Source organism: Labrus mixtus, chromosome 21, assembly GCF_963584025.1.
Source record: "Labrus mixtus chromosome 21, fLabMix1.1, whole genome shotgun sequence".
Classification (NCBI taxonomy): domain Eukaryota; kingdom Metazoa; phylum Chordata; class Actinopteri; order Labriformes; family Labridae; genus Labrus; species Labrus mixtus.
Genome location: NC_083632.1, coordinates 2,533,143 through 2,545,558, shown reverse-complemented (window position 1 = coordinate 2,545,558; position 12,416 = coordinate 2,533,143). Strand labels below are relative to the sequence as shown.

The 12,416-nt window shown below is 40.7% G+C and overlaps 1 protein-coding gene across 4 annotated transcripts in view; it reads left to right on the top strand.

Annotated features, from left to right (window-relative positions):
* LOC132955375 (rho GTPase-activating protein 44-like) overlaps positions 1-12,416 on the top strand; it is a 91,252-nt gene that overhangs the window by 46,657 nt on the left and 32,179 nt on the right. For all 4 annotated transcript variants that reach the window (XM_061028219.1, XM_061028222.1, XM_061028221.1 and 1 more), the window contains exons 2-7: positions 3,846-3,885; positions 4,315-4,434; positions 6,376-6,452; positions 7,423-7,534; positions 8,792-8,868; positions 10,710-10,827. In XM_061028219.1, coding sequence (XP_060884202.1) covers positions 3,846-3,885; positions 4,315-4,434; positions 6,376-6,452; positions 7,423-7,534; positions 8,792-8,868; positions 10,710-10,827 — 544 coding nt within the window. The remainder of the gene's footprint in view (positions 1-3,845; positions 3,886-4,314; positions 4,435-6,375; positions 6,453-7,422; positions 7,535-8,791; positions 8,869-10,709; positions 10,828-12,416) is intronic.

The window sequence follows — 12,416 nt, the reverse complement described above, 5'->3', positions numbered from 1 at the left end:
AGTGTATTTAAATTATTTTTCATGACCAATTCCTTGAAGGACTTTGGAAGCTGTTTGTTTTGTCAATTTGCTTATGTTTTATAGTAAAACTTGGAAGCATTGGAATAAGTCGCTTTAATCAGTTAAGGTGGTTATAATAAGTGATTTCACAAACTTTCATGAATGTCCACTTCATGAGCATGTGGTCAGACTGAGCAGAAGAACAGTTTGTGACACGGGACTTTCCTTTCCTGTCAAACTGGAGGTTTGCACCTTCAGGGCTGAAAAACTTTACTTTAGGTGATTCGGACTGACCTGTCGATCCACTTTGTTGTTTTTTTCTTTCTTGAAGATAAGAGAAGATACACAAGTGTTGTTTTTTATCTTCAACAGCAGTTCAAAGGAGCGTGTTAAATTATTGCATCAGAGAAATAGATAGAAAAACAAATATCAGGCTGAGTGGGGGAGGGGTCACAAGAAGGGTAAGATGCATGGCCGTAATGCAGATTGTGCACATTTTGAAGCTCGCTGTGTGGTTATACTAATGCTGCTTTCAGGCTGTTACGCTCTAAGATTAGCGGTTGGATATGATGTGTAACATATTTGATCAAATAATCATCGACTCTGCAACAAACCAAGCTTGATCTCTGTGTCTGAAACTCTGAAGACATTTGTGCCGTTAGTGACTCTGAATACTGAGATGCTCTTTTGGAAAGTGAAAGCAGTTTGATGGAGAATCAATGGAGCCTCTGCTGCTGCCTCATGTTCTTGTTTTATTGTTTTATATTTTGGGGTTTTGTCCTCTGCTGAACATTTTTAAATATCACCTTCTTTAAGCTTTTCAGTTGTTGTTTTTAGCCTCTGAAATGTGAGGAGCTGATGACCTGCAGGTGTTTGAACTGCTGGTCACATAAATTAACTATATTTACCCTGTTTTTAGTTACTAGATGATATGCCAGTTAGATAGAAAAAAAATATTTTATTAATTACCAAAATATACTTTTGCATTCTTTTATTTTGGAAAAACGATCCCCCAGATTTCTGAATTCTTACCTTGAGAGAAATGGACTTCAGAGAAACACAACGAGGTCATGTTTTTCAGGACCTTTAGATTCCCATTATTTTCCTACTCTGAAAGTTTCCCCTGAGGTACTTAATGACAGACGCTGAAAAGTGAAGGTTCTGGGCTTGTATGGAAAGATAGATGAGCCATTAGTTACAGACATATTATATAACTGTTTTTGTTTTACACAAAATCTGTGCAGGTTTGTGTACGTGCAAGTCTATTTTCATAAATACTTAAGTAGCTTTTTTAAATCATTATTACGATTGTATTTGATCTATTTATGTTTATTTGTTGTCTTACTTTATTTATTGGGGAGGGGGTGCGGAGTATGGTGATGTTCAGGGCAAGGTCATAAAATACAGGTTTTTATTTTTATGTCATTTTGACTTTTAGTTTTCAATTTTAGTTAAATACTGCTGTGTTAGTTGTAATTTAGTTTTAATCAAGTTTAGTTTTATCATTTTTGTTTATGTATTGTAAATGATCCAGAGTAAGATATCAAGCAACTTCTTACATTTTTTGCAGTCAGCCAAACTCATCCAGACGTGCAAACTGTAGAGATAGTATTATTTAACGTATCACACAGGATGTTTGTCTCAAAGCTGAACGCTAAAGATATTTTTCTCTTTTATTTTAGTTGGTTTTGTAAACACACAAAGTTTCAGTTTTATGTTTTTAGTAAAGTGTTGTTTTTATCTTAGTATCAGATTTTCATTTTTGTTATGTCATTCGTTTTCGTTGACGATAATAACCTCGGTCCAGTGTTACACCTGTTGTGTTTGCACGTTAATCGATGCTGGTCATTGTACGCATGGGGCACAAGTATTTTGATTACATTGCCTGGATACGTAATTTAACTACATTTGTGACATTTTATTGACAACATAAGATTGTTTAGATGAGTTGCCTTTATAAGACAGGACAGTGGAAGAGAGACAGGAAGTGTTGGGAGGAGAGAGCGGGGGATGACACGCAGCAAAGGGCAGAGGTCGGATTTGAACCCTCGGCCTCTGTAACGAGGACTGTAGCCTCTGTACATAACCACTAGGCAACCCGGCGCCCAAAAAGTTCTGCATTCATAGGGTCTTTTGTCAATTGTTTTTTTTATTTTTTAGCATTTCTATGAATTAAAAGTTTCAAAAATGGCCGACACATTCACTCTCTCTGGCTTTCAATCTGCATCACTGAATTCTTTTCTTCTGTTCTTGTAGATTCTGTATCGTGTTTTTTTTCCCCTCTCACACGTCAGATCAGAGTATATGTTCTCTAAAGGCCACAACACTGCAGACAACATCCTTCTCCAGAGAACATCTTGTACTTTTATGATCAACCTTCAGCTCCCCCGCAGCCTTTCATGTTCTAATGTCCGCATTGATTTGATTCAAACTGTCAATCGTCAAATCGGCTTCCACACCTCGCTCTCTCTATGCTCGCCGTCAGGTTTAGATTTGACTCTTAGTCGATATCTGTCAAGTGATTTTTTTTTTTACAAAAGAAGGCCTGGAGGAACTGGTGATCTTTTTTCTCAGAGAAAAATTGATCAGTTGTAAAAACAAAAAAAAAAATCTAATAATTTAAGGTTTTACATGATGAGGTATTGAGCTGATAGATTTCATATTTCCTTGTTGTCAGTAAATCCAATAAGATGAAAAAAATAACAATTAATTTATTATACTGACTCCAAATCCTGATCGTATTCCTCAAAGCCGCAGAGCTCCGTCGTCGTACGCCTGTCATATATACTCACAATGTGACTGTGTGTATTAATCTGATGCTGGAAATAGTCCCCAACAAAGGAACGCTTTCCTCTATTTTCAGTAACATTCCCATTTTGAGCAAATCTCATGAGACGAGCAAAATTACCAATGAATAAATCTTCTAATGACCTTGTGTGATTCCTAAAGCTGATTCCTCTGACTCCTCAATGTCACAGAACTCAAAGTGAAATACTCACTACTCAATCAAATGCTGCAAAAATAGAGTATTAAACAACGGTAATAACACTTGGACCCTCTTTAACAGAAACGTTATTTTTGTGGTGCTTTTAGATTTTTATGTGTTTTGTAAGAACCGGGGCGGCTGTGGCTCGGTTGGTAGAGTCGTTCGGGGGTTCGATCCCCAGCTCCTGCAGCCACATGTCCAATGTGTCCTTTGCAAGACACTTAACCCCAAGTTGCTCCCGCTGCTTTGCCGACGGCGTATGAATGTGTATGCATGGATTAGTTATTTCTGATGGACACTTTGCATAGCAACCTCTAACTCTACCTTTAACGCAGACAAGCGGGGGAGGGGGAGCAATCGTGCACTAATGTGAAAAAGCCCTTAAACAAACAAAGTGACAAAATAGATCTGATGTTTACAGGTAAATAATTCCAGTCAGCAGGAGCTTTACACCTAAAACCTTTTCTCCAACATGTGGAACAACAAAATAAATCTGACTTCTAGTGCGGCCGTTTGAAGTGAAGGGTACAGATACAGTTTTAAATGTGGTGGAAAGTTGAAGTGGATAGATTGAACTAGAAACTGGATCCTGTGCTGCTGTCTTCTTACAGTGAGCGATGGAGAGTGTAGTGCATCATAAAGTAAACAATGACAAGTGAAAAAAGGACAACCAAGGACAAATCTGCAAGATCAGATTTAGATGCATTTTGGTAAATAACATCGCAATTGTGAATAATTGGCAGTATTAGTATTAGAGGCGAGTCTCTTGTGAACACTGGAAGTAAAACAGCCGCGAGTTATGTCATTTAATAATTCCCTTTCAACACTCACAGCCTCTCTTTTCTCTCTTCTCTTGCAGAGCTGAAAAAACAGAAGTATTAAGTGAAGACCTACTACAGGTAATGATTCATGTTTGTTTTTCTCTGTTGCTGTCGGCTGCCTCTCACAGGAGAAGTCATTATTGATGCAGAGCCTTCAGAGTGCATGAAATGACTTTTTTTTATAAATGGCTCTCTGAGCTGCCTTCGGGCGACGTTAATGAGCGCTGAAAATGAACTTCTCAGTGAGACAAAAGCCTGAACGCCGCTGCTGATTGACTTTGGTTGCAGCGCGTTAATTGATCTGAATTATGCCTTTTTTTCTGTAGCTGTGACATCAGTTACAACTGAGTCTGTTTTATAATGAAATAAGAGACGTTTCATTGAGGTGAAAGTCGACTACTGTAAGTGAGAAGAAGCTTGTTTTAAACCTACATGTGCGGGGGCGGTAACTGTCGACGGGCACTTTCAGAAACTGACTTGCAAATCTGTGCGTGTTATCTGTGTCAGGTGGAGAAACGTCTGGAGCTGGTCAAGCAGGTTTCTCACAGCACGCACAAGAAGCTGACCGCCTGTCTGCAGGGCCAGCAGGGCGTGGACGTGGAAAAGAAGTCTGTCAGGTCGCCTTCGGTGAGAAGAAACAGACCCTAGGGGAGAACATGAAGCGTAGAATCTAAATGATTGATGTTTTTATTTTGAGTATTGCTTGATACATACAAATATTCCCAAACCATGACATGCTTAAAACAACATTATTATTCAATGACAACAACTAAAATAAACCATCCTGAGTTTCTATGAGGGACAAAAAAATGACTAAAGTATAAATAAATTAATAAATAAATAAATGTTGGGAGAAATGCATACAATAATGTATAAATAAATAAATAATTAAATAAATGCATCAATAAATATATAAATAAATATATAAATGCTGAAAACAATACATCAATGAATAAATAATAAATTCACTTTGTTAATGAAAAAGGCTATTTATATATTTTTACATGTATTTATTCATTTATTAGCGTATTTCTACAGTTATATATTTATCAATGCATACATTTCCACATTAATTGAGTTATTAATTTATTTCCAACATGGACACAGAAATATATAAATAAATATATGAATATATTTATTTATATATTAATTTTTATATGAATTGTTGCATTTATTTATATACATATATTTATTTATATATTTATTGATGCATTTATTTAATTATTTATTTATTTATACATTATTGTATGCATTTCTCCCAACATTTATTTATTTATTAATTTATTTATTTATACTTTAGTCATTTTTTGTCCCTCATAACTTTCTTCTTAGAGAATAAAACAAATGTATTTCTAATTTTGTGTCTAAATAATGCCACTGTTGACGAGGAAATAATGAAGATGGTGGCAAACCAAAACACCTACTAGGTGAAGCCACTTCCTGAACACAAGTCTATAGAGAAGACGAGATGAAAAACACTGAAATAAGTCTTATTTAACAAAGTGTAAGGAGCAGATAACGCTGCCTGAGGACGAGTGAGATCAAATCTTTTGATTAATTACAAAGATTGTGATGATAAAAAAAACAGAAGCTCAATTTCAAAGAATTGTTTCGATCTCAATTAACAGAAAACAGATTGAAGAGTTTTAAGAAATGGATTTGTCCCTGCAGGTCTGATGTGTGTGTGTGCTGTTAAGTGTGTGTGTGTGTGTGTGTGTGTGTGTGTGTGTGTGTGTGTGTGTGTGTATGTGTGTGTGTGTGTGTGTGTGTGTGTGTGTGTGTGTGTGTGTGTCTATGTGTGTGTGTCTATGTGTGTGTGTGTGTGTGTGTGTGTGTGTGTGTGTGTCTATGTGTGTGTGTGTGTGTCTATGTGTGTGTGTGTATGTGTGTGTGTGTGTGTGTGTGTGTGTCTATGTGTGTGTGTGTGTGTGTGTGTGTGTGTGTGTGTGTGTGTGTGTGTCTATGTGTGTGTGTCTATGTGTGTGTGTGTGTGTGTGTGTGTGTGTGTCTATGTGTGTGTGTGTGTCTATGTGTGTGTGTGTGTGTGTGTGTGTGTGTGTGTGTGTGTGTCTATGTGTGTGTGTGTGTGTGTGTGTGTGTGTGTGTGTGTGTGTGTGTGTGTGTGTCTATGTGTGTGTGTCTATGAGTGTGTGTGTGTGTGTGTGTGTGTGTCTATGTGTGTGTGTGTGTCTATGTGTGTGTGTGTGTGTCTGTGTGTGTGTGTGTGTGTGTGTGTGTGTGTGTGTGTGTGTGTCTATGTGTGTGTGTGTGTGTGTGTGTGTGTGTGTGTGTGTGTCTATGTGTGTGTGTGTGTGTGTGTGTGTGTGTGTGTGTGTGTGTGTGTGTGTGTGTGTGTGTGTGTGTGTGTGTGTGTGTGTGTCTATGTGTGTGTGTGTGTGTGTGTGTGTGTGTGTGTGTGTGTCTGTGTGTGTGTGTGTCTATGTGTGTGTGTGTGTGTGTGTCTATGTGTGTGTGTGTGTGTGTGTGTGTGTGTGTGTGTGTGTGTGTGTGTGTTTACTTTTGGACTGAGACAATGATAGATTGTAACGTGTTTGTGTTTCTGTGCAGAAGAAGCTTCCCTTAACTACGCTCGCACAATGTATGGTGGAGGGGGCGGCAGTGCTCGGAGACGAGTCTCTACTAGGGTGAGTAAACACACAAACACACACACACACACACACACACAATAAACACAAACAAATCACACACCCTCACACGTAGAGATAAACCTGACTCTGTAATTATCTGACACATTGGCTTCATTTTCTCTCTTAAATTGCCGACGTGTAAAGAAATGTTTTTATCATCCAGTGAAGAAGAAACGTTTCTCCATCATGTCCACAAACAAAGTCAGATGAGGTCCAACCTCCTTCTCTAACGTAAAGTGTGAACTTATAGTTCAAATCAACCTTTATTTAAACAGTAAAGCCTCATTAACAGTTTGCCCTGATTGATCAACAAACTGCACGGTCAGAAAACACAAACAAATAACCAAGTCAGTGACTGAATGTGTTTGTTTTATAATAATAATAATAATAATAATAACTTTATTTATATAGCACCTTTTAAAAACACAGGTTTACAAAGTGCTTTGACAAACAGCAAAAACAAGAACAAACTAAACCAAACACAGAAGAACAGAAACAACAGCAAAATACTAAAAATAATTAAATACAATTCAACAGAAAAGAACCCAAAGTGCACGATACCCAACAGACATATATAACCCGACCATCACAAGAACCATCAGAAGAACCATCACAAGAACCATCAGAAGAAAAAATACATATAAAAGCGGGAAATACATTTGTCCTGATTAATTTAGCTCCTTTGCAAACACTAAAACTTCTGCTGCAGGTTGAATCGTCTGTTTAAAGAGAAAAACATGTTTTAAATTGCTGTGCTGATCTCAAGCTTTAATATATGGAGGGCTGTGTTTACGCTCACCACAGTCGAGAAATCTCCCCGCTGCATTAGTTCTACAGTTGTTTCAAGTGCAGAAATATAAGCAATGCCTAAAGACTGTTGTAATGTGAGAGGACGAGCTCACTGATATGACGCTCTCTGAGTAATCCTGCTCTCTCTGATGAATCTGTGTCCTGTTTCCCTTTGCAGGAAGATGCTGATGCTCTGCGGACAGACGCAGGAGCGACTCGCCCAGGAGCTCATCCTGTTCGAGCTCACCATCGAGAGAGACGTCGTCGAGCCTCTGTACGACCTCGCAGAGGTAAAGAAAAAACACAGCGTCTGAAAAATGGACATCAGTGACTTCAGATCGTCCTGCAGGAGATTCCAGGCTGCAGGAGCGGACTACCTGAAACTTCTTTTTCCCAGTTTCAAGACACACTTTAGGAACTTTTCACATGAATATATTTAGAAAAGTCAGAGGGAAGCAGATTAAGTAACGCCTTATAAATAAGGACACACAAGTGATTTTGTCTTCACACAGACGAAGCAGGCCAGCCAACTTAATCATACACACTACAATGATGAGTCAGGGCCTTAAGACTTGTTATGAAACTTAATGCACCTTAATATAGAGAATCCAAAGATTACGCATTGAGAAGATGCATGCATTTATAAAACATCTTCATAATCAATCAGGGGCGTTGAAGTAAGAGCAACAAGTCGTTCTGACACTAAATACAGTATAATCTCTGAAAGCTCATCTTTCAGCAGGGGCGTTTCCAAAAGGGGTGGCATGGGCCCCCCTTGAAATCTTAATGGCCACCCAAGGTGCCACCCCAAAATCCTGAACTCTGATTGGCTATTTGCCTTACCGGATGTTGGACTTATGTTGAAATTCACTTTTCAGGTTGTGTTGCAACAGGCAGCTTCTAGTTCTCAGTGTGCAGATGTTTGTTTACAATTTTTAAAAGCATTTTAAAGTGTAACTTTTGACGTACAACTTTTTAATAATTCAGCTCATAAGATGTTCATGTTGCCATTATCTTGTGTTACTTAAAAGTCAATGTGATTAGTTCAGACAGAAGGGGTGTGCACACATGACTTCAGGCCACCCCTGCAGAAGTCAGTGCCCCAGTTGGGCCACCCCAGTCCTAAAGGTCTGGACACGCCCCTTTCTGTCAGTTTAATATGGTCATAAAACATTCTGTCATGAAGTGAACTGTAAATTAGATCGCTGCCCACTGGTCACTTGTTTGAATAAATCCATCCATGGAGAAAAGTGTAAAAGCATGTAGACATCAGACTGATCGAAAGACACCAATCAGAGGAAAATAACTGATTTGAATCCATTAATAGAAAAGAGTTCAGAGATTTCTGCCTCAGGTCCCTGAAGCTTCACTGCTCAGGCTAATCGTTCAGACAGAGTTCATCAGGCAGTAAACTAATCCTCATGAGACACACAGAGCAGCAGAGTTTATACCTGCGACAGGTGAACTAGCTTCTGACAATACTGCGTCTGTTCCTCGTCTCTTTCTCACCAACAAACAACAAACTGGTCTCTGCTCTGCTCCTTCAGGTGGAAATCCCAAACATCCAGAAACAAAGGAAACATTTAGCCAAGCTGGTCCTGGACATGGACTCAGCGCGCACACGGTGAGTGTGAGTGTGTGTGTGTGTGTGTGTGTGTGTGTGTGTGTGTGTGTGTGTGTGTGTGTGTGTGTGACTGTGTGAGTGTGTGTGAGTGTGAGAAAGACACTCTGCTGTGATTTGAGAAACTCCATCCCCTGTGAGTGAACTGGTCCTGGAGCTTCCCAGTGAATGTCACTGGGATTTGATTGCACACCAGGAAAGTTTAAACCATGAATGTTGGAACATTCACTCATTCATTCAACCTTTACTTAAACTTACTTTGACTATTGAAATCACACAATGAGCATTTTTAAGTATTTTCTGGGGAACACACATTACTGTTCTCACTCTGAGTCTGCGGCTCTTCTTGCTGTTTAACTGAATCTTCATCGTCCTCCTGAGGTTTAATTATCTCGACCACTGACTGATTTAAGCTCAGCCTCGTTGTAGAGAACGATTAGCGCTTCTGCTAAATGATTTCTCACAGGTGTTTATTGCAAAATGTACCAAAAAACGTTCTGCATCTTTTCACCATTAAAGTCTTTATCTGTGATTTTTCACACTTAAATATAATAGAAATCAAGTATATCCTCTGAAAATAACTCTGTGAGTCATGACTGTCTACAATGGGTGTAACACCCGAGTCCCACTGTCTGTGATGTTTTCAGAGTTTTCAGAGTCCTATCTTCACTTTGTTTACATCGCCGGGACGGCCGGCTGACTCCTCCCCTCGTGTATAAAAGTTGTTTAATTGAGGGACTAGAGAAAAGAAGAATAACATACTGTACTCACTGCTTAACTGTGTTTCTAGATCACGCTCATTTCAGGTAAATTTACATGCAGTGTGAAGATACGAGCATAATAAAGATCGCTAGCATTAGCATGCTAACACAACAATGCAGCGCCAGTTGTTTTGGTTTCATGCTGGTGCTCAAGGGCGACATCTGCTGGATCAAAAAAATCACATATAAAGACTTTAAGGATCTGTGATGTGTTTGTGTTGTCTGTCGGTGTGAAAGTCGTGTTGTTCAGACTCTAGAAGAGGCGGGGTGACCTGGTGAGGGGGTGATTGTGCTGAGCGAACCTGAGGAAGCTACAAGCGAAACGCGATGTTAGCTCACAGTAAAATGCAGTAAAGTTATTTTTATTGAGCCACAGAGTTTTGATTTATTTTTCATGGTGTGTTCCTGCAACCTGAGAACGTATAGGCTGTGCACGGCGTACCCTGTCGACCGTTTAGTCCTGATCTTGAAAGTTGGAGTCGTCGTGTCAGTGCAGATTTATTCTCCTGTAGTAAAAGGAAAAGTTTAAAGAACTGAAACAAACAAAACAAAAACAACATGTTTTTTTTCCCCGCTTGTTTTCTGTCACTTCTGTGCCGTTTTAAAGCACAAACTTGGAGAAATTAGATTTTCTTCTGCAGGCCACTCAGTCAGTCAGAGAGGTTTTTTTTCTTCTCAGTGACCCAAATCGGAGACAACTTTTCCCATCATGCCGCTGTGTGCTGAGCTCCTCTGGCAGCGCAACATTTTTATCTCCACCCGGAGAGAAAGTCTCAGACGGACAGAGAGAGAGAGGGGGGGGGGGGGGGGGGAGGCGGGGGATGTAGGCGGAAATAGCTGAAGCTGAATGAATGAGGAAATGTAGATAGTCAAAGTGTTTGCATTTTATGTGCTGAAGAATCCTTAAAAAAAAAAGTGTTTTGTTTGCTCGTGTTGTTAGCGTAGCTGTCGGGTTCTGTTGTTGATGAAAAAATCACTACCTCTCTCTCTCTTCAGTTTAACATGCTGTGTTCATCAAATCCAGACAGAAAAGTCATCAAATGTTTTTTTTTTCATAAAGTGATGTTTTTTTTCTGTCCTCAGGTTTTATCAGTCCACCAAGTCGTCGGGACTTTCCACCAACCTGCAGCCGACGGGAGCCAAGGCCGACCACCTCAGGGAAGAGATGGAGGAGGCAGCCAACCGCATGGAGATCTGTCGAGTCAGTCGTCACCTTCACTCTCCAACCACTCACTGTTTTCTTCTTCAGTATAGCGTACATATAGTATCCAACTATTACAGTGACTGATAATGATGCAGAGAAACAGAAAATCGCACCATTTTCCAAATATATTATTTGGGGCCTTTTTGCCTTTATTGGATAGGACAGCTGAAGCGAGGCAGGAAACGCTGTGGGAGAGAGTGTGTGGGATGACATGCAGCAAAGGGCCGAGGTCAGATTTGAACAAACGGCCGCTGCAACGAGGACTGTAGCCTCTGAACACGGGGTGCACAACATAATCGCTAGGCTATGTAGCACCCGGAGAAGATCACATAATTAAAACAAACAATATTTAGAGGATTTGATTGCACACTGGGGTGAAGTGGTTTAAGATCATTGTCTTAATTTCTCCAATATAAATAAGTGCTAATGCTTAATCTAAAACACCGCATGACTCTGAAGCAGGAGAAAACAAACGTTAAACTAATACATTCATAACTAATGTGCTGTGAAAACAGAAACATTGCAAAGTCAAATGCGTAAAAACCTTAAAATACAAACGCAACTTTGAACTCTGCAACAGCAGCGCTCCTAAACTGAAGGATTCAAGACTACTCAGAACTGGATTTGGTGAGAGATTCTCTCACACAGGAGGAGAGGAGGAGAGGAGAGGAGGAGAGGAGAGGAGGAGAAGGGAGGGGAGAGGAGAGGAGAGGAGAGGAGAGGGGAGGGGAGGGGAGAGGAGAGGAGAGGAGAGGGGAGGGGAGGGGAGGGGAGGGGAGGAGAAGGGAGGGGAGAGGAGAGGAGAGGAGAGGAGAGGAGAGGAGATGAGATGACAGGAGAGGAGAGGGGAGGAGAGGAGAGGGGAGGAGAGGGGGAGAGGAGAGGAGAGGAGAGGAGAGGAGAGGAGAGGAGATGAGAGGAGAGGGGAGGAGAGGAGAGGAGAGGAGATGAGAGGAGAGGAGAGGAGATGAGAGGAGAGGGGAGGAGAGGGGGAGAGGAGAGGAGAGGAGGGGAGATGAGAGGAGAGGGGAGGAGAGGAGAGGAGATGAGAGGAGAGGAGAGGAGAGGAGAGGAGATGAGAGGAGAGGGGAGGAGAGGGGGAGAGGAGAGGAGAGGAGGGGAGGGGAGAGGAAAGGGGAGGTGAGGAGGAGAAGAGAGGAGAGGAGAGGAGAGGAGGAGAGGAGAGGAGAGGAGATGAGAGGAGAGGAGAGGAGAGGAGAATGTATCCTCAAATAAACAGTGTTTTCTTGGTTCCACACTCTCTTTACAGTTTTTATATTCAAACGTAAACTAAACCATGTACAGTGTATTTCTTTGTTTTTCTGGCAAAGATGCCCCGCCTACCTCTTTCAAAACCTGCTAAAATATTACCCGTGGACCACGGGGGGGAACACCGCTGTGGGTGTGTGCCAGCCTATCAGTCTCTGCTCAGCTGTGTTTGGCAGCGTGTGTCAGAGTGGGATAATCAGGTGTGGACACAGTTGGGAAAGATGGAAAATATGAGTCTGTGTTGCTCTGCAGGAGCAGCCGACAGCACAGCTGTGGGTAAATCTGTTTTTATATATCTGCTCACAGCTGTAGGTGTG